The 24,286-nt window shown below is 40.0% G+C and overlaps 1 protein-coding gene across 1 annotated transcript in view; it reads right to left on the reverse strand.

Moving 5' to 3' along the window:
* The window catches only part of OXCT1 (3-oxoacid CoA-transferase 1), a 129,574-nt gene that overhangs the window by 18,789 nt on the left and 86,499 nt on the right, over positions 1 to 24,286 (reverse strand). Inside the window, exons 12-14 of the mRNA XM_065406515.1 lie at positions 21,732 to 21,804; positions 20,878 to 20,953; positions 3,009 to 3,098 (exon numbers count right to left, since the gene is read on the reverse strand). Of these exons, the coding sequence (XP_065262587.1) occupies positions 3,009 to 3,098; positions 20,878 to 20,953; positions 21,732 to 21,804 (239 nt within the window). The remainder of the gene's footprint in view (positions 1 to 3,008; positions 3,099 to 20,877; positions 20,954 to 21,731; positions 21,805 to 24,286) is intronic.

Genomic DNA, 24,286 nt, shown 5'->3' on the forward strand with positions numbered 1-24,286 from the left:
AGCTTATCTCCCACCCGGCAAGCCTTTCTGAGAACGCTACCGACAGCCTGTAAGTAATAGCTGCTATGACTCTACAGGGACATGTGACCAGGCCACATGATGTTGGACTCCATCTTGGGATGTCAGTATTTATTCACAGGCTGGTCTGGGAACCAAGCTTTGGAACAAAGGGTTCCCACCATATATAAAAGCTATATAAGGCAGGGAGTGACATCATCTGGGGTTCTTCACTCCCCACACAAGAAGACTCCTGAAAACACCTGAGGAACAAAGACTGAATTGAGGGAAGTGCTGGACCCAGGCTAAAGGGATTTCTAGCCTGTGTATGTAACACCTGGGGATTCCAAGCTGGAAAGCAAGTGCAGCTTGCCCTTAAGAATCTGCAGCCTGCTTGTATCATCTCTTAGGGTGAGAATCTGCTAATTCATATCCAATCTATCTAGTATATTAAGCTTTGTTTGCATTTTTTGTTTATTTGCTGGGTTTACTTGCTTTGTATATTTGCTAGATAACCTGCTTTGATCTGTTTGCTATCCCTTATAATCACTTAAAATCTATCTTTTGTAGTTAATAAACTTGTTTTTATTTTAATCTAAACCAGTGAGCTTTGACTGGAGTGCTTGGCGAAAATCTCTGCTTGGTTATCACAAGTGTGTATGTTCTCTTCACGTTGAGGGAGAGGCGGACTGGGTATTAAACCCATATACTGGCCAGATTTGACGAGCGCAGGACAGTACTGCTCTGGGGTCCCATGCTGGGAAGCTGGTGGTTAGAGAGCCTGCATGTAACTGGAGCTGGGTGTGTCCCTACCTGTATAAATGCTGGTGAAAGTGCAGGATGGAGGTCTTTACAGCTTGTCACAGCAGTACAATGCGAGAGGGAGCCCAGGCTGGTGGGTCAGGGGGCTCAGTAATACCCAATTCCAGGTGGCACCCCGGGGGGAACCCATCACATGCTACCAATATAAGGTTCAATATTACAAACACTCCCAGCACAGAATGCTCATATGTGAAGTGTTAACAGGTAAAGGCAACTGGGAGAGTTTGGCCCAAATTTTCTGCCGGTATAAATTAACACAGCTCTATTGACTTCAAGGGAGGGGCACCAATTTATACCAGCAGAAAATTTTGTCTTTTATCCCCTGTGACTTGAATAGAGATAATTGTCTTAGCATATGTGCAACATGCCTCAGGTGGCACAGGACCAGGATTCATCGCCAAATTTGGTCCACTGGTTGGATCATTAGCTTCCCCAGCCAAGGCTGGGTACTGACAGGGAGTGTGACGTGAATGCTGATCCACCATTCAGCTGCTTATTTTATACTATAATGCCTTTAGAACTCATATAATAACCCTGTAAAGCTTGCAGGGTTTGATACAATTTATTTTTCTTTTAATTAGTGCTTGAGGTGCCAGATTGTCAACTCTATCCTTTATGCAAAGAACAGAGGCAACGTGGGCAATGGCTGTAAACTTCCCCCACAATGCTTCAGCAATCTGCTTCAACCATCTTCTGAGGAACAACCCCTAGTGATGGAGTGAGCACACCAATTCATTTCACAGAGACCCCGGAACTGCTATGTGGGGGTGATGGTGGTTTTCATTTACTACTGTCCTTCATCACGTATGAACCTGGTGAAAGATTCTGTAAACCATTTTCCAGTGCCTTGTTGGTTTTCATTAAAACTACCATTGTTATTTTGTCATAGAGTTTAATGCCTGAAGGGTATGTGCCATTGGCAGATAGTAGGAGGGACCAAGGTGCACTGGTGCTCAAGGTCCCTGCAATGGAAGGGAAATGATTAAGTGAGATATACCCAGATAGTCCTAGCAAGTGACCTGCACTCACACACTGCAAAGGAAGGTGAAAAACCCCCATGGTCACTGCGAATCTAACTTGGGTAAAATTCTTTTCTGACTTTGCATATGATGATCAGTTAGCATCTGAGCAAGAACTAGCCAGGAAAGCACCTGAGTAAGAGAATGCTCAATGCCACCTCAGAACCTTGGCCCAGACCGTCCAATGCCCCATCTCCAGCCATCCCTGATGCTTCTGATGAAGGAGATAAAGAAAACCCTCCCAGAATACATTAGAGGATGGGGGGAAATCCCTTTGTTTTACCATACTTTGTTTTTTGTTTTTTCTTTCTATATTCTACCAGCATCTACAAGTTTAGTTCAACTGTGAATTTAAAAAGGTAGTTTTTTAGTATTTTAGCAGTTAAAAAACAACACACAACTCTTCTATGCAATCAAAGTGTCCAATCAATATTGTAATGTTTCCCAAAGTGCAGGGGTTGCCACTTAGACCCCTGGATTGTTTACTCTAGCGTCTCAGCATTCATTGTTTACCAAAAATGAAAGTCTCTAACTTTGTATTTCTGATGCAGCAATATAAAACAGACTGTATGAAATCATGCAGATAAGGTTTCTTTCATTGAGCCGTCACTATTAATTTGGACAGCAATTTCAATGGCAAATTTCTTTTCCTCACAGTGAAACGAATGCCCATGGAAAACTTCGTTTTTCCAGTTGGCTGTAAGGTGAAGAACAAGTACCATCGATAGCATCTGCTGTAGATCCAGCACTTTGCACACACAATAAAATTACATAAAATCACTCAAGAATGTGTGTGATTTAAAACACACCTCTACTCCGATATAATGCGACCTGATATAACATGAATTCAGATATAACGTGGTAAAGCAGTGCTCCGGGGGGCGGGGCTGCGCACTCCGGCGGATCAAAGCAAGTTCGATATAACACAGTAAGATTTTTTTGGCTCCCGAGGACAGCGTTATATTGGAGTAGAGGTGTACTAAATTTTTTTAAGTCAAAAGATTTGTACCCAAGAAAGAAATAAGTGTCCTAAACACCCGTTAAGTACTTCTATTGCAACTAACAACAACATTCTCAAGAATCTCCACAGGGAAGATAAAGTAACTTTTTGTTACAGTGCAAAATATTGGCTTAGAGCTGAACAGCTAGAAGGAAGAGATAAAGCTTTACCTTGGCAGAGTGCTCCATGGTGACGACCACTTTGGTTTGTGCACTAGACACCAAGTCCATAGCACCACCCATTCCTTTCACCATCTTACCCTAAAACAGAATTTTGAAAAGGAGAGTCAAATGCCTTGATATATTTACTACAAGAGGAACCAGTTTAAAATTAGACGAACATTTTGCTGCGCTGAGATGAAATCATTTCAGAAACACAAGCATGCTTGCCAGTTTTCTATGCAAAAAAACCCGCACCGTATATCGTTATCATTGCCATTGAACAAGGTTGTAAAGAAACATGCAGCCAGTTATATTCTGCTGCCCCATTCTAAGAATCAACTGCACTAATCTAATGTGGTTAGGAAGAAAATCATGAATCAGAACACATGGTCAATGTCATCTTTGATGTAACTCAACTGAAGACAAAGGAGATGGGCTCCAATTCAGCAAAGGACTTAAGCCAGTGGTGAGCAACCTGCGGCCCATCAGGATAAGCTGATTGAGGCTGCGAGACATTTTGCTGATGTTGACCATCCACAGGAACAGCCCCCCACAGCTCCCAGTGGCTGCGGTTCACCGTTCCCAGCCAATGGGAGCTGCGGGAAGCGGGGGGCCGCAGGGACGTGCTAAAAGTTTCTTTTTCTTTTGGCAGAAGAAAATTTTGTTGGCTAAAAATTAGCAACAAGAAGATCTGTGCTTGTGCTGATTGGAAAACCATGGGTTTAGCACCATGCCAGCTCAAGCTGCTGTCTCTATTTCACACCAGAACTCTTGTTATGTTGTTTTGGAAATAGGTAAATAAATAAATATGGATCAATATTGATTTTTCTGTTCCTCAGCCATGCAATGTTTCCTACTTTTATGATCTGCATTATTCCTTTTAAAGTGTAACAAATTCATAGGCCAGAAGAGACCACTGTGATCATCTAGTCTGTGACTCAGGCCACAGAACTTCCCCAAAATAATTCCTAGATGGTATCTTTTAGAAAAACAGCCAATCTTGATTTTAAAATTGTCAGTAATGGAGAATCAACCACAACCCTCGGTAAATTGTTCCAATGGTTAATTACTCTCACTATTAAAAATTTACATCTTATTCCCAGTCTGAATTTGTCTAGCTTCACCTTCCAGCCATTGGATCATGATATACCTTCCCTGATAGATTGTAGAACCCATTATTAAATATTTGTTCCCCATGTAGATACTTATAAACTGTAATCAAGTCACCCCTTAATCTTCTCTTTCTTGTGCTAAATACATTGAGCTCCTAGAGTTATCATTAAAAGGCATGTTTTCTAATCCTTTAATCATTCTCACAGCTCTTCTCTGAACCCTCTCCAATTAACCAACATCCTTCTTGAATTGTGGGCACTAGAACTGGACACAGTATTCCAGCAGTGGTCGCACCAGTGCCAAATACAGAGGTAAAATATCTTCTTTACTCCTACTCAAGATTGACGTTTATGCATTCACATTAGCTCTTTTGGTCACAGCAACATACTGGGAGCTCATGTTCAGCTGATTATCCACCAGGACCCCCTAATCTTTTTCAGAATCACTCTTTTCCAGAATAGAGTCCCTCATCCTGTAAGGATGGCCTATATTCTTTGTTCCTAAATGTATACATTTAACCACATTAAAACATACATTGTTTACTTTTTCCCAGTTAACCAAGGGATCCAGATTGCTCTGAATCAGTGACCTGTCCTCTTCATTATTTACAACACCCCCAATTTGTGTGTCACTTGCAAACTTTATCAGAGATGATTTTATGTTTTCTTCCAAGTCATTGACAAAAATGTTAAATAGCCCAGGGCAAAGAACCAATTTGTGTAGGACCCCACTGGAAATAGACCCACTTGATTATGACTCTCCATTTGCAATTACATTGTTAGCTGGTTTTTAATCCATTTAAACTGTGCCATGTTAATTTCATATTGTTCTAGCTTTTAAAAATCAAAATGTTGTGCAGTACCAAGTCAAACACCTTCCAGAAGTCTTAATAGATTACGTCAACGCTATTACCTTCATCAACGAAACTTGTAATCTCAAAAAAGATTTCAAATTAATTTGACAGGATCTATTTTTCCATAAATCCATGCTGATTTGCATGAATTCCTTTACCCTCCTTTAGTTCTTTATTAATCGAGTCCCATATCAGCAGCTCCATTATCTTGCCCAGGATCTATGTCATGTTGACAAACCTATAATTACCACGGTCATTCCATTTACCCTTTCTAAAAATTGGTACATTAGTTTTCTTCCAGTCTTCTGGAACTTCCCCAGTGCTCCAAGACTTCTTGAAAATCAACATTAATGTTCCAGCAAGCTCCTGAACAAGCTCTTTTAGACCTCTTAGATGAAAGTTATCTGGAGCTGCTGATTTTTAAATGTCTAACTTTAGAGGCTTCTGTTTACATTGTCCTGAGATACTAGTGGAAGAAAAGATTATTACCATCACCATATGATGAGCCTATATAATCTGTTTTCCCCCAAATATATAACTGCACGCAATGCTGTATTGGATATAAAGTGCTTGTGGTGTATATTTAGCTATGGTTTTCTATGTGCTGCATCATTAAATTAAATGGCTTGTCAATTTCTGCCTACCTGGGTGCTGTGGGTAAGACTGTCAGGCAATTTGAAAGTAAGGGTCTAATGAAGTGAGAAGAGACTGCTTTCTGTCATGAAGGTTTTATCATTGTTCTTCCTTTGATTGGCTGTTTTCTTTAATCGAAAATAAGTAATCCTTACTGAAATACATGTTTTTCTTTTTGTATATGGAAAACATAACAGTGTTAGGCCAAACAACCTGGAAAGAGACATACATATGGGGAACTTCCAAATGTAAAACTTTTCCCTGATAATTCTTTCTTTTCCTTTTATTTCCTGCTGTCCCATATTTCAATAAGGCAACGCAGTGCATAACTATGATCCATGACATAAAGCATACAGTGTATCAGATCATACCGAAAAAATTCCATTACCAATTTGGCCAGCAACTTCAGTGGAAATTTCTTTACCACAGAGAAACAAATATCCACGGAAAATGGCATTTTTCTGCTTTTTTTCCAAGGTGAAAAACAACTGCCAACTGTCAAAGCTCTTTCTTCCTACATTAAATCACTTAAAATATGTTCATTGGCCATATTAATAATTTGTATTAAATCAAGAGATTTCCATTCAAATGTAAATAACTTACTAGCACTTGATTATGATTAGCATCTTTAGTAATTATAAGAAACATTTTGAACCCTCTCCAAAATAAAGATAAAAAAATAACTTGGGAGACTTTGCTTTAATGATACATTACAAAATATTTGTTTGAAACTGCAATCCTAAAAGGAGTATCAACATTTACCTTGGGTGAGCACTTCTCTGTGTCAGCCACTCAGATTTGTGCACTGGACACTAACTGACAGCACTACCCAAACTTTTCCTTGGAAACCCGGAAATACAGAGTTCTGCAGAGGCTGAATTGTCTTCTCAGCAACCTTGCACGACTCTTGTCTAGGGCATGGTGTAGGGATAGCTAAAGATGTGGCATTATTTCCTCATTAACCCTGGTTGAGTTATCATGGATTATGCCAACCTAGTCATTAACATGCTCCCATGATGATGTTGAGGCCCTCTTATAGGGGCCCTGGGTGGTTTTGCTTCCTTTATCAGAGGGGTAGCCATGTTAGTCTGGATCTGCAAAAAGCAACAGAGAGTCCTGTGGCACCTTTAAGACTAACAGATGTATTGGAGCATAAGCTGTCGTGCATGCATCCGACGAAGTGGGTATTCACCCACGAAAGCTTATGCTCCAATACATCTGTTAGTCTTAAAGGTGCCACAGGACCCTCTGTTGCTTTTTGCTTCCTTTAGTTATCTGGAGAGCCATGTAGACTAGGACTCAGCCTATGTAGACTAGGACTCAGTGAGAAAGGGTGCTGATGGTGCATATGGCAAGTCTGCAGCTGAAGATATTCTCCTCTATGGCCCGGCAGGAGGATATTGCATCCCTCCATGTAAGCTTTTGGCCCCTTGCATCAAGTCTTCACTGCTAATGGGGTGCTCTATTTTATCAGTGGTGCAACTGGGGATTTCTTTCCTTCCCTTCATTCACCAGTTTAAGGGCCTGATCGAGCTTAATGTTTAAATTGCATTTTGAGAAGCATATGTTGCCTAAGGACCATATACTGCCCTCGATCCATGTGCAGAACTCCTATTGATTGGCTTTTTCCCACACAGTCATGTGGGGAGGGGAAGAGCAATTGTATTCTAAAGAGGCGGAATAGAAACTGGTTGAAAAAATCATCATACAGCTATTTGAAGTTGGTATGTGCTCTACAAGGGAAATAACTTCGTATTACTAAAATTGAACATCGCTACTTGGGCCAGAAAAAATGTTGCTGCCAATAGGAGTGTGGAAATCAAGTTGTGAATTCCCTCTCTCTGTGGTCCCTACTAGTGTCAGATGGCGTCATGCCAGTCTGTATGTGCAAAGTAGGGTTAAGGGCTCCCAAAACCATGATTTCTCAGAAAGTCACTTTTGTTCCTTTATGCTGAAAGTGGGCCCTCAGACCAAAGGCAAATGAGCAAATCTTGGTCTGTTCTAAATGAAAACAGAGCTCTAGGTCCCCAGTTATACCTCCTACTATCACTGCACATTTACAAGGGATTTCTTTTACTTTTAAAGCTCAATGCTAGATTTAATTGCAGTCAACATATACCAGATTGTTCGTTAAATGATTTGAGTGCCTTGTGCGCAAAATGAAGCCTGTCTTAAAAATAAATATTTACTCTTCCTGGAAACTGCCTGCATCAGCAGCCAACAGTTACATGAAATTTCTGCTAAAAGCTAATTAGGGCTGATAGCAGTGGGCATGGAAGGAGGCATTGGGTTGAGAAGCAGAACTACACTGTTTCACTTAACAGAAGTTAGAGTTAATTTCTATCTAATTTTCTCTTAAATAGGATAAAATGCAGTACGTACAATAGGTCACTCTCTGCAACTTGATTAAACACTCTTAATAGAAACGTTGTAATTAAATAACCTGGTCTCGTACGTAGAGAGACCAACTGCTTTAGTCAACTCCTTGGAAAAACCAAAATTATTTTAAAATTGGCAACTGATAGAAATACACCCTAAAGGTTATTATACCCCCCTCCCCTACAAGCTTGTACAGGATTCAGGGTTTGTACTTTTTTGGGTGCTGTTTTTCTTTAAATGAGCATTGTAAGCTTCTAAGTACATTAGTGGAACTTGTTTGGGAATCCAGAGGAAAGATTCATTTTAGTGCACTGGTTCAAATTCTCCCTAACACCATGCATTATAATAAGAACACGATCAATCAGAGTTGGGATTAGGAGGAAAGTTTTTCAAATCAGCTCTGCGCCTTCCCTAAACTAGGAATACTTACAAAAGTTGGGGTAGGAAGAGGCTTATTGTTGCTTTCCTTCTCCTTTGTGCCAGCATAACTGCTACAAAAAGTGCACAGGGATGGAATGAATTCTCCCTTCCTCCTGCCACCTTTTCAGCAGTTCAGGCTGAATTCAAAGATACCTTGGGAAGACACGGACACTGTACAGATACTGTAAAGATGCCCTGCATTTTTTGCTCCCTCTGAGGTTCACGGTGGCTTGCACCTACCCAAAGAGGCTTTCTAAGAACACCCGCATGGTGCAGAGCAGAATCCTGTGCCAGTCATAGGAATAAAGAATACTCCAGAGGGATCCAATGGAAAGACCTGGGGTATAGGGGTTATTAAGCAAATGAAGGAACAGCTTTAATAATTCCCTGTGTGATCAAGAAATGAGGGTTTAAGTGAACACACACCATAAGAGGAAACTGAGACCAATTCCTTAGTCCAGGCTCACTGCTAGTCATATGCCTCAAGTTTAAGCACATTGTAAGTGGTTTATCACCATAGGTGCTGGAACTAGGAGCGCTGGGCGTGCGGCAGCACCCCCTGGTTTTGGTTTGAAGTGGTTTCCATCATTTACAGTGTTTACAGTTTAGTTTAATGGCTGTCAGCACCCCCATCCAGCAACTCTGCTTATCACATCAGTCAGCAGGACACTATCAGGATATATTAAATCGATATGAGTCTGCCTTTCCTTCGTCAACTAGTGATGAGAAACCATATGCTTCACTCGGTCTTCTGGATTAATAAAAGGGTTGCTTCAGAAACTCTTGCACACCGTTATGAATGCTGTTACTTTGAAGCTGTATCAGCTAAACCACAGTGTTCACACCATCTCCACCTAATGATGCATGTAGCCATCAAATAACCAGAGTGACTGATTTAACTACTTAGTAGTGTCTACAGTTCAAGTTGACCTTTTAAGTGACTATCTGGAAAGATCTTGAACAAACGGCCCAGGATGGGGAAAGAAATGGGAATTGGGCATTAATGCTGATTAATTTCCAAGAGTCAGATGTTAGCTTCATGCCATGAAGGCGAAGGAAAGGAAAACCTCACAAAACCAACCAGACGGAGAGGAGTAGAGTCAGCATGACTCCCCTATCTTCCTGAAGGAAGGAGATCCTGGTTTGGACTCAGCTGGCCTAGTGGGACATGTTGGATGGGACAGGGGAGGGGCAGAAATGGGAAGCAGTTGTTATTTCCAGCCTCCTTGCTAAGCAAAGGGGTTTAGATCTTGCAGAAAATCGTGAATGAGGGTAACGGTGATTGGACTAACATAACTCCACTATGGTGCTCTCTCTGCTGGGAAGCTCGGGGCCACAAGGAATGAGGCTTGTGGCGCACTCAAAAGGTGAACTTGAAACCTGTGCGGAGAGTTTTCTGCTCTGCCTGTCTACTCAGTGAGCCTCAGTGGTACTCATAGATCACCAACCTACATTAGCCCTGGAGGCCCCTACATCTTCCATAAGGCTGCTATCACCACTCGTGTATGTGAAGGATTCAAGTGAGACGCATAGCATGTGTAAAGAGATAATCTGAGCCGAATACAACAAGGAACAATAAGAAAATATAATCTACATTACATGTTTTTGTAGGATTTGAAAAAAAAAAATCAGTATATCAGCAAACTCCAGGGAAGCCCTGAATTACAATTATAAAGAAAAGATCTCAGAGGATCCAGAATGTTTTGTAAAGAAAATAATTATGTGCCTATATAAATAGTGTAAGTATAACATTGCACATCAATATACTCTGCTCACAAGGGAAACTATGCTTACAGTAGCTTACTTCCAAAAAAGAAAGTCACTCTTCTTCCAGTATTTTATTTTCCATTTCTCCAATGGAGAAAAGATTTTACTGGATAGAGCTTGAAGATGAATTGCTCTAGAATATACTTGCTCTCATTTTTTTCAGTGACTGCAGGGCCTCAAATGGCACAATTACAGAATTATTGTAATTATATTGCCAACTCTGACAGCTAGATTAGATTTTACTCAGAGAGACTAACTGAAGGAACATTAGCAAGGAATACTAGGAAGTCATTAATGGTATTTTTGTGGCAGTTGAGTGGGTGAAAGAAATAACACAGAAGCAAACAGTTAAAGTCCTTGAATGCAATAATTGTATATGTACTATTAGATATACACATGGCAAAGATTTTTTTAAAAACTGAGGTCTAAATTCAATTTCTAGATACATATTTAGCCATTAAATAGGTGGCCTGATTTTCAAAAATGCTAAACACCGTTTCCCACTGAACTTCCACAACAAAACATGGAATTAAAAGACAATGGATATAATTTTCAAAAGAACCTTTCAATGGGATTTAGACACTTCTGAAAATGGGATTTAGGCTCCTAAGTAATTTATGAACTTTTGAAAATTTCACCAAATATCTTTTTCCTAAAATTTAGTATGCTTAAAAATGACTGTGCTGGGGATGGTAAATATTTATTTTCTATAACAGAGAAGTAATTTAAAATATGACATATGCCTAAAGGAAAGTTAGTCAATGTTTATGAAGTTATTTTTCCATAAAACTAATTCAAAATGACTGTTGGCACTGAATTAAAACTGCAAAGTGAAATTCAAATGAATGCACTGAAAGTGCATCTCAAGAGCTACAGTACTTAAACCAATCTCTTAAAAGCTGTGCAGCATTCAAATGCACGCACTCTATGAAGATGTAAATTACGAGCATCAAGTTAAGCTTTCCATTTAGCTGTACATGGCCCTACCAAAATGTAGTGCATGTTGTACAGTGATTATTAAATGTTAATTCCAAGAACTGCATATATAACATTCATGCTCACCCAGTGATTATGGCTCCACAGTTAAGGTTGCAAGTGCCATTCCATTCTAGGACTAACCCAGGGATCAAGGATTTTTTGACATATCTTCTGGTCTTTGAAATAGGCAGTGAATATTTTTAGTCTGAAAAAGCTGCTCATTGTAGGAAGCTGTGCAAGTCAGATTTCTCATTTCCCCCATTAAAAAAGTCTAGGAGAGCACCCATAACTATCCTGATTATGAGCCCTATAATCCCCCTACGCTATGAGGTGTGGAGAAGAGCAAATCAAAATAAAATAGGACAGAAAAGCCTCACATGCAGTGGAAGGAGAAATGGAGCGAACACAACATGCTCTACTCTTCCTTTCACCCTGCAGTAGCCACTTTATGGCAGTAATTATGTGCTATAAGGACTCTGCAGGATTTCCAGGTGTGTATTTGTTGGGAGTGAGGCAGGTGGAACTAGAAAGCTGATCTATGTTACATGCTTCACTTAGAAAGCAGATGTCTGCAAGTAAGTTAATGCTGTTGCCTATAATTTAAATAATGTCATCACTTGGAAACTGTAGAACTCAGATAAGCGTGAGAATCCAGGTAACTGCAGGCTCCCCAGTCTTGAGTTAACAGATCTACCCCCAACGTATTTTCTACTATATGCCTAATTTGTTTCCATGCAATCTGGGGTAGCTGCTCAAAATGCACTGGGAATTAGCAGCACAGCTCCCATGGACATTCAGAGATGTACAAATCCAATAAACTTACTTAGCCTGAATATTTTCTGTTTATATAGCACTTAGTTGCTTAATTTGCAGCAGTAGGTAATCATTCCATTAGCTACAATAATGATGAAAAAAGAAGTATGCTTCTCATAGAATGTCTTGCATCTTAATGTATAATTTGGAAGCAAGAAATAAATGTGCAATGTTTGATATTCACAGATGGTGGTGGTTAAGATCGGTATAACTATGTCGCTCAGGGGTGTGGATTTTTCACACCCCTGAGTGATGTAGTTATACCAACATAGGTCCGTATTTTAGACCTGGCCTAAGTAACTGTATGATGACTTTTCTTGTATGCTGGTAGTGGTATGGACACATATTGAAAATGAAGTCAGTTCCTGCCCTGAAAGCTTACAATCTAAGCTCCTGATCCTACAAAGATCTGAGCAGTCCTGGTAAAGGCAGTGGGACTACATACATGCTTAAAGTGAAGCATGTGCATAAGTCATTGCACGTTCAGGACCTAAGAGACAAACATGGAGAAACTACAACATACTGGGAAATCCAAAGGAGGGATTCCCTTTATATTATTTTTTTTCTATTGTTTACTATTAGTGTATCAGCTCACTCAAGGTCCCATCCAAAGCCCACTGAAATAAATAGGAGTCTCTCCACTGACTTGAGTTAGCTTTGGGTCAGGTGCAAACGTAACAGCTATGTTGTTTTTCTAACACACCAGATTTTCAACTGGTCTCAAAAAAGGATCCTCACTGAAAGCTGTTCACAAATGTCATTTAAGACTGGGTGAAAAATTACCACTTAACGTATAGCATTACTTTCCTAATGTCCTAGGTTATACTGACCTCTACAGATAGCCAATTAAAATAAAATGTTATTAAATTGGAACTGGCCTTCTTCCTAGCTTCCCTGCAAAGTTAAGCTTCGGTAAGGGTCAATACTTTTGTACTCTGGTTTTCTTTTCATTAGATGGATTTCATTATTAATCCTTTCATCCGGTCAGTCCTGAGGTTGCTCCAAGTTAGATCTGGGATTCGATGTACAGCATTAAGATTTTAGGCTGATATTTCTAAAATTCCAAGCCAATTTTTTCCAAGCGTGACTCATTTTTAGATGCCTTAGCTGTTGGGTGCCCAACTTGAGACCCCATAGACAAGCCTGATTTTCAAAATGTACACTCAGCTTTCTGAAAATCAGGCTCCTTTCAGGTGCCTCAAGTTGGGAACCTAAAAATGGAGGCATCCAAAATCGTTAGTCACTTTTGAAAACTTAAATCCAAATATTTCAGATTAAAATCAGTTTTTAAAAAATGAAAGTGACTTTTGATATTGCTCGGATTTTTATTACAACCCCAACCTGCCTTCTCAACTACATCAACGCTGTCACAAGCAGGAGGGGTCAGGGACAAGAAGCTCTGCAACATTCTTTGCTATTGCTCCATAAAAAGGAGCAATGTGCAGTCCCCCCCAGCATCTGTGTCTGATGGCAGCATATGTCTAAGAGGCCGAAGGTCCGACCCACCACTAAGATGGCTGAGCATGCCACCTTAGAGCCATGGAGGGTCTCTGGGTGCATTAGTCAGGCCTCCTCCCTAGTGCTCAAGGGAGTACTAGGTTTGTATCTTGGCCTGCTTTTGTGCAGGGGGAGTCCAGAAAATGAAAGGTTCTTTATGCCTTTTCCCTACCACGTACACCTGCACAAGATAGCTTGGAATTGCCTACAGCTTGTGAAGCACTTTGGGATCTTTGGGAGTGAAAGGTGCTATGAGCACAATTGAAAATGAATAGCTATCGTGTATGTTTTTGTGTGTGGTAATGTGTTCATTTACACGAGCCTTGTCCTCCTAACCCAAAACCCTAACTGAACAGCTACCACAACATCAGACTTTGATTATGGCAGAAGAATATGCAGAGAGAGAGTTAATTCTCTTTGTCATGAGTTGTAATTGTTTAAAGTTGACTACAGGGAAGACAGCTGCACATACAGATATCTTTGATGGTTAGTACACCTAGTGTTCTATCTCCAGAACTTGTGTGGTGCTACACAAAAGGAGACACACCACTTTTTAAATGAATTGCATCTAATTATTTGCATGCTTACTTAAAGTACCAGTTGATAAGGTGTACAACTGGGACACAATATTCTGCATATTTATTAGCCATATTCTGTTGTTCTTATGTAGTACAGATCTTCCAAAAAGGTATTTTATTAAATCAGAACCATTATGTAAGACAGAGCATATTCCCTTCACATTAGTGATGGTAATACAGCAGGAAAAAGTTTGGAGGAAATTTTTATCTATTGACATGGAACCCACAGAAGTTTTACAAAATTTACTCTTTGATATTCATGAACCTTTAGCCACAGGGCATCTCTGTCACTGGTTCAATGGTTTATTTGCTGTTACACCAAATAGGCAGCACCAGTATTTATTATATTAATATTAATGAATCCCTTGGAGGCATTATCCATCACTTTTAATCTTTTTTTTATCTCCTCTCTTAAAGCTTGATGTTTAATGGCTTGGGGCTATTTTAGCAATGCAAAAGCATCATTAGTCAAAGAAACCCCACTGGTAGGCAATATCAGATCCCCTGCTACTTTTTTTGTAAAAGGTGCTATAGCTTACTCCAAAACTTTACTTCACTATATAGGGAACTTAGAAAAATAGAGAATTAGAGATACTGCAGAAATGTAATGTGTCATTATTTTTAAACATTCTACCGTGGTCTTTAATAAAAAAGTCAATATTTAACAACTATTATCCCATGAAAGCTTATGCTCAAATAAATTTGTTAGTCTCTAAGGTGCCACAAGTACTCCTGTTCTTTTTGCAGATACAGACTAACACGGCTGCTACTCTGAAACAAATAGCATAGTGTTACAACTATTGGTAAATGTCAACTTTTAATTGAAACCACTGTATATCTCCATTATCTACAACAGTGGTCTCCAAAGTGGGGTGCACACACCCCAGGGGGTGAGCAAGAGGATCCTTGGGGGTGCGTGGCAGGAGGAGCGGTTTTTTTTTTTTTTTTTGGGCGCTTCGGCAGGTCGGGCGGGAGTCCGAGCGGCTTTTTTTTTTTTTGCTTCGGCAAAAATGGTAGAGCCAGTGCGGCAGGGGGTGCGTGCTCAAAATTTTTTTACTGCTAGGGGATGCGCAATCAAAAAAGTTTGGAGACCACTGATCTACAAGATGAGGTATTTCGTGTAGCAAGTCTCACCTCATGAAAATTCCCATGGGTGAAGGAACAGAGTGGGACTCACTTCTGTTCACCTCTAAGATACATTCTGGAACAACCCTGATTGACAATGGTATGTGTAAAATAAATTGGTGGCCAAGGTCTAGTGCCTTTAGACAGCCTTGCACATCACCAAAACAATTGGCAGTGTGGTTTAGAGTCAATAGAGGGAGACTGAGCTAACGTCTCACCTCTAAAGGTGGTCCCACCTAGTCAGGGTTGGCGTTCACTGGAGCAACATAGTGAAGCTTTCTCTGCCGAATGCCACTGACAGAGGTGCATCGGACAGTCCTGTTGTCTTGAGCCCAGCACTGATCATGGACTTGAAAGGAGCAACCAACATCAGCACTTTTATGGTACTTCTCACACAAGTTGCAACAGGAGGTGTTGGCATGTGTACATCTCTCCCTATCTCCCTACCCTTGGGCTTTACTATCAAGCACAGATCAGGTATGTATAGGGGCCAGCAATGAAGGTAAGGTGGCCTGGAGCTTATATGCCATAGGGATGGGAAGGAGAAGAAGCAGTGTAGGGATAGGATAAGAGCAACCATGATTCTATTAGAACGGGAGAAAATTTCAACTCCTCGGTTCTCTCTCAATCCCTTTCTTTTCTGTGGCTAGGAGAGGGGCAGGCACGGACATCTGGGCCCACAGGGAAATGACACCCATCATGGATCCCTCTTTTCCAGGTTGTAGGAAATGGAACACACAGTTTTTTCAGCAACATACTCCTAGACTGATAGGTACAGTGGATGAGAAAGAGTCAGGGACAGAGAGAGAGAGAGAGAGAGAGAGAGAGAGAGAAGTGGGTGCTGGGTTGTTGGGGGAGATGGACAGAGTGCCGTGCGGTGCTGGGCAGTGGAAGAGACAGATGATTTCTGGAGGGGAGACAAAGACAGGGGAAAAAAGATTAAGAAGAAGGAATGAGATTAAAGCATTGGAAAAGAAAGGGGAGAGATGGGGGAAAAATATACTGGGCACAAGAAGATTAAGAGTGAGGAAAACAGACACTGAAATAGACAATTGAAAAAGATACACTGGCACAGGTAAAAACATTATGGAGACAAAGTGAAAGGAGACATAGTCCAGTCATTTTTTATTATTATTTTAACAGAAAATATAATCACAAAAGGTTAACATTTGTGATTGGTGATCTGTCCACCTTCTACTGAGAGGGCAATGAGTTTCAGTGAAATTCAGTGAAATTTAAGCCCTAACCTCCTTAGAGGGGGAGACATTTCCGTTTGTGGAATACAAAAGAAAAAAAAACAATTAAACAAAGTGAACAAAGAGGGGATTGTGTCCTAGAGTAGGCTTTAAAGAAAGATAGGTGCCCACCTGTGCCTGGCTTCTTCCCAGATTAATGGAATTCTGAGGCTTGTGTTCCGGGGCAAAGTTGTAAGTTTGCAACCAAGGAAGTGATATAAAGGCAATACATTTTTTTCAAGTGAGAAGCAAGTGCTGGGAAGGTTGCAGTGACCAGGGTCTGAGCAAAGACCTCAGTGAAGGTCCCACCTCTGACGTGCTAGGAAAGGAGTCTGGGATAGTGTGAGCTGAAAAAGCTTGAGGAAGGGCTGAGGTGGAACCTTAAGAGGCAAGCAAATATAGTCAGTGGCCCTGAGGGAAGAATGAAATGAATGTTCGCATGCAAAGGATATAAACCTTCATGCTTTATGGAGTCAGCCTGTCATCGAGAACCTGTGGTTAGGAACAAGCTCCCGTCCTTCCCATGAGCAGACCAGTACCCCGAGCCTTGCATTTTGTAGTGTGCTTAGAATGACATACAGCTCTTCTTACCCCAAAACTTTCATGGGAGTCCCACCTCCATTAAAAGTTAATGAAGAAGGGAAGAAGGAGAGGGCTACAATTATTTTAACGATCCTTCCCAGTTGACTTCCTCATTACGAATGTATGCAAATACATATATAAGTACCAGTGCTTGAGTGATATCAACCTATTTAGGGAGAGCAAGAATAGTTTCACTATGTTACTTATTCAAAACTTGAAGGCTTAGGATTATTACTTGCCTCCAACTGATGGAAATACCACCAAACAGAGACTTATGGCATAAAAAAATGATGAAACTATGAAAATAGAAAGTTAAGTGAAAAATGATGCAATAAAATGGAACTTTAAGTTCCCTTGATTGTTAGCTTCTTGCAATAAAAATGTATCTGTATATTATTCAACATAAATCTTGCAACAAAAAAGGATCTATAGAGCTCACTGAAGTCACCTAATAACGATGACATATTGTCTTATTTAAAACAGAAGGTAGAATAAGACCAAGAAACACTTATATGCCTACTTTTTGTTTAACTTCTTCAGTCATAGCTACTACTGCAATATTTGATAGTGTAATTGAAAAATGCCTGTTTTTCAGAGGGGATGTACCCATTTTTTGCATGGGTTAACCAGTACTTTGTACAGCAGGGAGCCGTTTATATTTTATTTATTTTTCCATTTATAAAATGTTCCTCTTTTCAACTCCAAGACATATTTACTATAAAAATAATAAAGCAAATAAAACAACACCTTCGAAACAACCACTTCAAACTCCTTTCTAGCAATCCTCTCAGAAAAAGCTTGAGTAAACAAAGGTCTGGCAGTGCGTATGAGCATTAAACTCAGCCTTTTTTGGTCCAAAGGATTGGGGAAGAAGTGAATTCCAGAGAGTCAGGGAACCTCTAACTTGAAGGACATGCCCACAATCCACAGATATGTTAGTATACTGACTGTCCGCTTGAAAGGCATCAATAAAGAACATTAGTCTAAGATAGACTAATGCTTAGACTTAATTTGGCTAAGGACTCAAACCCTAAAGATGTCCAGATTAAAATCAAAACCCTCAAATTGCACCTACAGCAAAAGCACTATCGCTGGAGACATTGTTGGTTTCCGTACCATTACAAGACTAGTGTAAGTGAGCAAAGAGAAAAGAATCCTTCCTATGTGGCAATTATTTGAGTGATCAAATCCAAATATGCTTTAGAGCATTGAGAAATGTTTGTACAGACTTCTGCTGACAGACTAGATGTTGATATAGACTTTTAGCATAATAATAAATAATAAAAATAATAATACCACCACCACCGAGATGGCATACACTAGTAAAAATACTTGAAATTTGACCCTGATCCTTCATCAGGATTTGCAAGTGCAGACCTCTGTACTCATGGAGTTCTAATGTGACTCTGCACAATGTCACAGAATGGCATTGGAATCTAATGTAGGATTGCGGATTTCGTCTGAACGCCAGCTGAAACTGTAGTTTGAAGTGGAAACACTGTACATATGTTGCTATCATTTCTATATGCTACACTTTTAGTGCATTTCCCATTCAAATATATATGACCCATGCAATCTCCCATTCGAGGACTGTTTTTTCTTAACAATTACACTTAAAAAAAAAAAAACTTCAAAAATTCAGTTGAGCATATCTCCCCCAAAACAAGAAAAATCCCTAGTGTGTGTAACAAAAATTATTTTTTCAATAATCTACATTGAGGAAAATTATTTCAATAAGAAATATAAGTTAGGTTTAAACCCCAGAAATTTAGAATGAAAAATGTTTACGTGTGTGTCATTTAAACACATTTTGTGATCCAGAATGCAATGATTCAAAATCATTTTTGCAAACCAGTAGGTAAATAATTAGTTCATTCTGCATTATGTAATGAATAGTCACATCCTCTACAAAACAAAGAAGATGAGGTCTTCTGACAGAACTGTATTAATTCAATATCAAGAGAAAATAAAAGTGGTTCATAAGAGGACATAAAGGGAAAGATATCTTACTGTAAATGCAAGTATCCTACGGACTCTGTATCAGACTGATAGTCATTTGTCCATCTAACTGGCATAAGATTTAGATACTAAATTTATTTTAAAAGGAAATCTGAACTCTCTAAAACATAACTGTAATAAATAAATCACCCATACTCTAATTTTAACTACATTGGGCTTCAGTCCATTAACTCCTTGACTCTTTTTAGAAACATATTTGGTGACCTCATATTAATCTCATTTTGGTGCAGATCATAAACCATATCAGGGACTAAAAATATAATTTGATTCTTTCCCTTTTTTCACAGTATTCTTCTCCTTTCCAAAAGAGGCTGAGTTTATTATTTATTTTGGATTTTTGTAACTCAAGACACATAAAAATACAATATGTTCCAAATTAAGTTCAATGGCAAGTTACATAAAGATCTAGTACTAATTGGCATCTTAAGAAATGCACAGTTGACCTAATGTAAATATTAAGGTCCAAACATGAGAGGTATTGGCCCAGCAGCATACCTGACCATCCTCCAGGTTCCCTAAACTAGGTTAAGGTATAAAAGACGCCTAACCACCAGTGAAACATCACAGAGAGGGATATTAATTCTTAATTCCATTTTTTCACAATAATCAAAGGGTTTTCTGCCTGCAAAAATTTCATCAGATTGCCCTGAAAGCTATTCTTTTTATCCATATGGTACCATTGGAAATGGGTCAAACTCATGCTTCCGCCTCATGGATTAGAATTTCATCATTTTAGCTATGAAAATCCATAGCTCTTATTGACAATGGCATCAAATTCAAGACAAAAAGTGTGTGAATAAGTAACCATAAATGAAGGCAAAATTGGTAGTTGTGCCCATCTTTGCTCAGGGGGTTTTACCAATGAGTTCTGAAACCATCTAACTAGCAACATTAGTCCCTCACATGACAAGTGAATGACTGTTAGAAAAAGAAAAATGAGTTTAAAACAATCACAGGACAATCACTAGAATTTAATATTTTGGTTTCACTTATATGCAGCCAGAAGCAGTGACCTTAATATATACTGCTGTAAACCTCCTTATGCCCCTCATAGCCCCTTCCCAAAACATGTCCAACTTTCTTATTTTTTCAGCCAGGAACGTCTTAGCATCTCCAGTTTCCCTACAAGAGGAATTTGCTTTGACTGTTGGTTGTAGGGTTGTCTTCTTTCCTACCAACTTCAAGCCCTATATCATCTCTCTTTAGTTAGACATTCTTTGCTCCCTACTGGTATTGATGTTGTGTTGAGAGCTACTGAAAATGTATGCAATAAATCTCTAAACTGCAGGAAACTCAGAGAAGTTTTAAAATGGGAACCCTAACAGCTCAAAAACTAGGAGGCAAATAAAAAGACCACAAATTATTATTTTAAAAATCTCATTCTTTTCAATACAAACTCAATTTTGGAGGCCTGACTCAGGATTTTTGAATGCTTGGAGCTGGCAATATTGAAGGAAAACAGTATCGACCTTAAAGCTGTACGCGTTCTCTCCTTTTCTCTGCCTCACAGCCCAGTTTTTAACTAAATTCTTTCATATCTTCTTGCCACAGATTTAAAGAAACAGTACACATCTTTACATTGAAAGTCTCCATGAACTCAAGATGCTGAACAAAAATTGTATGTCTGGTGCAATGGTTCCACTATCAAATGTCTCCAAAGCTCCTTAAATCTCCAGTTTTTGAACACTTATTAAAAATAACTAAATAAAGTTAGGCACCTGTGACTGTTCATTTAAAATCTATTCTCCTTTGTCTCAAACTCTCTCCCTCTCTGCTATGAGTTTAGAAACTGCAGTTTCAAAACACAGTTGTTATGAAAGAAGCTAGGAAAAATACATTTGTATTATTCTAAAGTAAGTGCACTCATGGTACAAGTGTTTACTTACAGGTATCATCCAGTTGGCCAGATCACCATACTTAGACACCTGCATTGCTCCAAGCATTGTCAAATCGACATGACCTCTGATAAAAGATAGTGTGCAATTAGCATACTGTGTTGAAATAATAGCTCACAAATCCAACCAAGTTATTTGTTCACTGTCTTAATATATCAATATAAAGCTCCTAAAAATGGTAGTAAACAGAGGAACTGAGCAGTTTGTCACTTACATGTGCACTTTTGTCCCCTACACATAGCACTGATCTGGATTTCCCTCTGCCTTCGGAGCCTCAAAAACATGATTATTTCTGTCTGGTTTTGGTTAATTGCATTCACAGTAAATCAGCTCTGAACTCACATTTTTAAATGCACTCCTTCACATATTTACGTGCACTGATTATCTTTTCAGAGCCATTATGGTTTACTGTTTGTTTGTATCCAACCTCCTCTCCGAAAAAACAAACAAAAAACAGGTGCAGATGGTGAATTTCCATCAGGGAGGCGGAATCAGGATTGCAGACATAAGCTGAGTAAAGAGAATATACAGCGTGCAAGTACAGATTAGATTCCTCGGAAAGCGACTAAAAAGTAGCTGTTTAAAACACAGCTACAAATGTGTTTATATACAGTCAAGTGGTGTTAGACGCAAACATCCTTATGGCATCTATCAGTCACAGTCAGTTGAATATTTCAGTTTCCACTATCCTGACCTAATCCTTCTGTAAGTTGTCACTGAACATCCACAATAGTTTTACAGGTTGTTAAATGATAATCACATTTCAGAGCATTACTAATGAGTTTAGTTAGTGACTCATCCTATTCTGTTCAGCATTTTAACAGATTAGGAGTTCTGTTACATACCCTCTAATCATTGCAAATGATTCATCACTAGAGAAATAGGAGGAACCTGGAAGAACGGTGACTGTCTCTTTACCTGTAAAAGAAATGGGCTGTTATATTTACAGAACTGGTGTTTAGGAAAATCCAATAGGAAGGGATCTTCATCATGTCAATCTTTACTGGTGTAAGCTTTTTGGAATTATGGGAGGGGAAGGTTACTCTGTAAGAATGGCTTGAGGGAGTTGGTCAGGGGCTGAATTAGGCCATGAATTAGGGAGAGCTTCTCCCACTGACATAACTACCACTGCTCGTTTAGGTGGTTTTATTATGTTGATGGGAGAGCTCTCTCCCATCGGCATAGAGTGGTTACACGAGCGATCTTACAGTGGCACGGCTGTATCCATACAGCTGTGCCACTGTAAGTGTAGTGTAGACATGGCCTTAGACTGGCACCTGAGTCATACCAATACCAAATCAATCAGAATGTGTCACTGGGTAGTGTGAGTGGCAGGAAGTATTTTATAGGTGATCAGATAATGACCCCATTCAAAGGTATAGGCAGTGGAATCTCATGTTAAGGTCATGAAAACCCCCACTGGACTTAGCCTTTCATTCATTCATTTCATTCATTGTGGGAAAAGTGTGGGGCAATTTTTAGCAGAAAGAAAGTGTCTGGAGAAGACAGAAAATGTTACAAAAAGAGGAGGCCAGACTGGGAATTTACTCTAGTGGAAATGTCCTTTCAATGTGTGACAGCGTTGGTTCACTCTTGTCTCCAAGGTGCATGTACAAGAAAATGAATGTTTGTGAGCAGCCTCCTTGTGCTAAGCAGCCGCTCCCTGAGCTGTTCCTGGTCCTGTGAATGGAGCACACAAAACCTTATCCAGCAACCACCTGACAAATCACATGGAAGACCTGAAGGACCTAACCCTAGACCTAGCACTGGACCGCCTTCCTGCCTCCCAGCACCACTTCTGGTGAGGCACAAGCAGTACTGTTTTTCCTGTCTTACCTAGGAGGTATCTTTAATAGAGATTGGTTTAAAACCTGAAGCATGAGGTTTAATATCCCTTGTAAAATTTGTTATAATTAATGATAACTATGATACCCATATAAATATCCAATCCCATTTTTCATCTTGCAAATTCTTTGCAAGTTCTACCACATGTTTTTGAAAGAATACTTCAAATACCAGATGATGACTGCCAATTTAGGATACATTATTTTTAAAGAACAATTTTTACCCTGTTTAATTTTTAAAAAAAATTACATTAATCTCAAGTCTTAACTTGTGTGCATGCACACGCGCGCGCGCACACACACACACACGGAGATTTTCAAAGGTAGGCACTTAACTCCTATTTGTGCCTTGGAAAATCTCCCCCATATAAAATATTTCCACAGCCAGCTGTTGGTGAAACTTTGTTAGGTGCTGAAATGATACATGAGTAATATTGCAGAGATGGCATTGTTCAAAGTGGGAAAAACAACACTGTGATAAATAAATTTGTTAGTCTCTAAGGTGCCACAAGTACTCCTGTTCTTTTTACTGTGATAACAGAATCAATTAGTTAAGCTAGGCGGCAAATATTTTTACAAGTCAGTGAGCAGTTGCTGGAGTGTACAGCTAAATTAAATTATAAATTTGGTTATATATCAGAGCTTTATCTCATTTGGCTATTCAGTTTAGCTGTACTAGCTAACATGATCTGCTAAAGAGGAGATCTATATTATTATGAAAAGCCCTTTCTAAAATACCAGATGTATATACCTGATCCTGCACTAGGATCCACTAGTGTGGGCCTGTGGCCATGCAGAGTCCTGTTAACACTAATGGGAGTCTGTATGGGTGTAGGTCTCTGCACTAGCTAATCTCAGTGCAGAAGCAAGGCCTGTGTTTAAACTGAATGGAATTAACTGCAAGTACTTGCATAACTTTGTATTGTGAAACTAAACTAAAAAAAACCCCAAACAAACAAAAAACAAACAAACAAACAAACAAACCTTAACAAGCTAGTTTTCCCATTTCAAAGCTGTGTGACCACTTTTTCCTGCCAAAAGATGGGGAGAGGTTGTCTGAAGCTGAAATGGGTGAATTACAGGGGGAGGTATCCTAAATTCCCTCTAAACTGCGTGGCGGGGCGGCCACCCAGTAAGCTACCAAGTGCCAGACATGCGGCTGCCAGACATGCTGCTCCGAGCGGCATGGTAAGGCGGCTGGGGGGGATTCTGGGCGGCAGTCAGGGGACAGGGAGCAGGGAGCGGTTGGATGGGGTGGAGGTTCTGGGGGGCGGTCAGGGGACGGGGGAGGGTTGGATAAGCATGGGAGTCCCGGGGTGTGTGTGTCAGGGGACAGGGGTGTGGATAGGGGTCAGAGCAGTTAGGGGCTGGGGGTCCCAGGAGGGGGTGGTTAGGGGACAAGGAGCAGGGTTGGGAGGTTCTGAGGGGGGCAGTCAGGGGGCAGGAAGTGGGAGGGGTCGGATGGGGGTGGGGGCCAGGCTGTTTGGGGAGGCACAGCCTTCCCTACCCGGCCCTCATTACAGTTGTGCAACCCCAATGTGGCCCTCGGGCCAAAA

This window comes from Emys orbicularis, chromosome 6, assembly GCF_028017835.1.
Source record: "Emys orbicularis isolate rEmyOrb1 chromosome 6, rEmyOrb1.hap1, whole genome shotgun sequence".
NCBI lineage: Eukaryota > Metazoa > Chordata > Testudines > Emydidae > Emys > Emys orbicularis.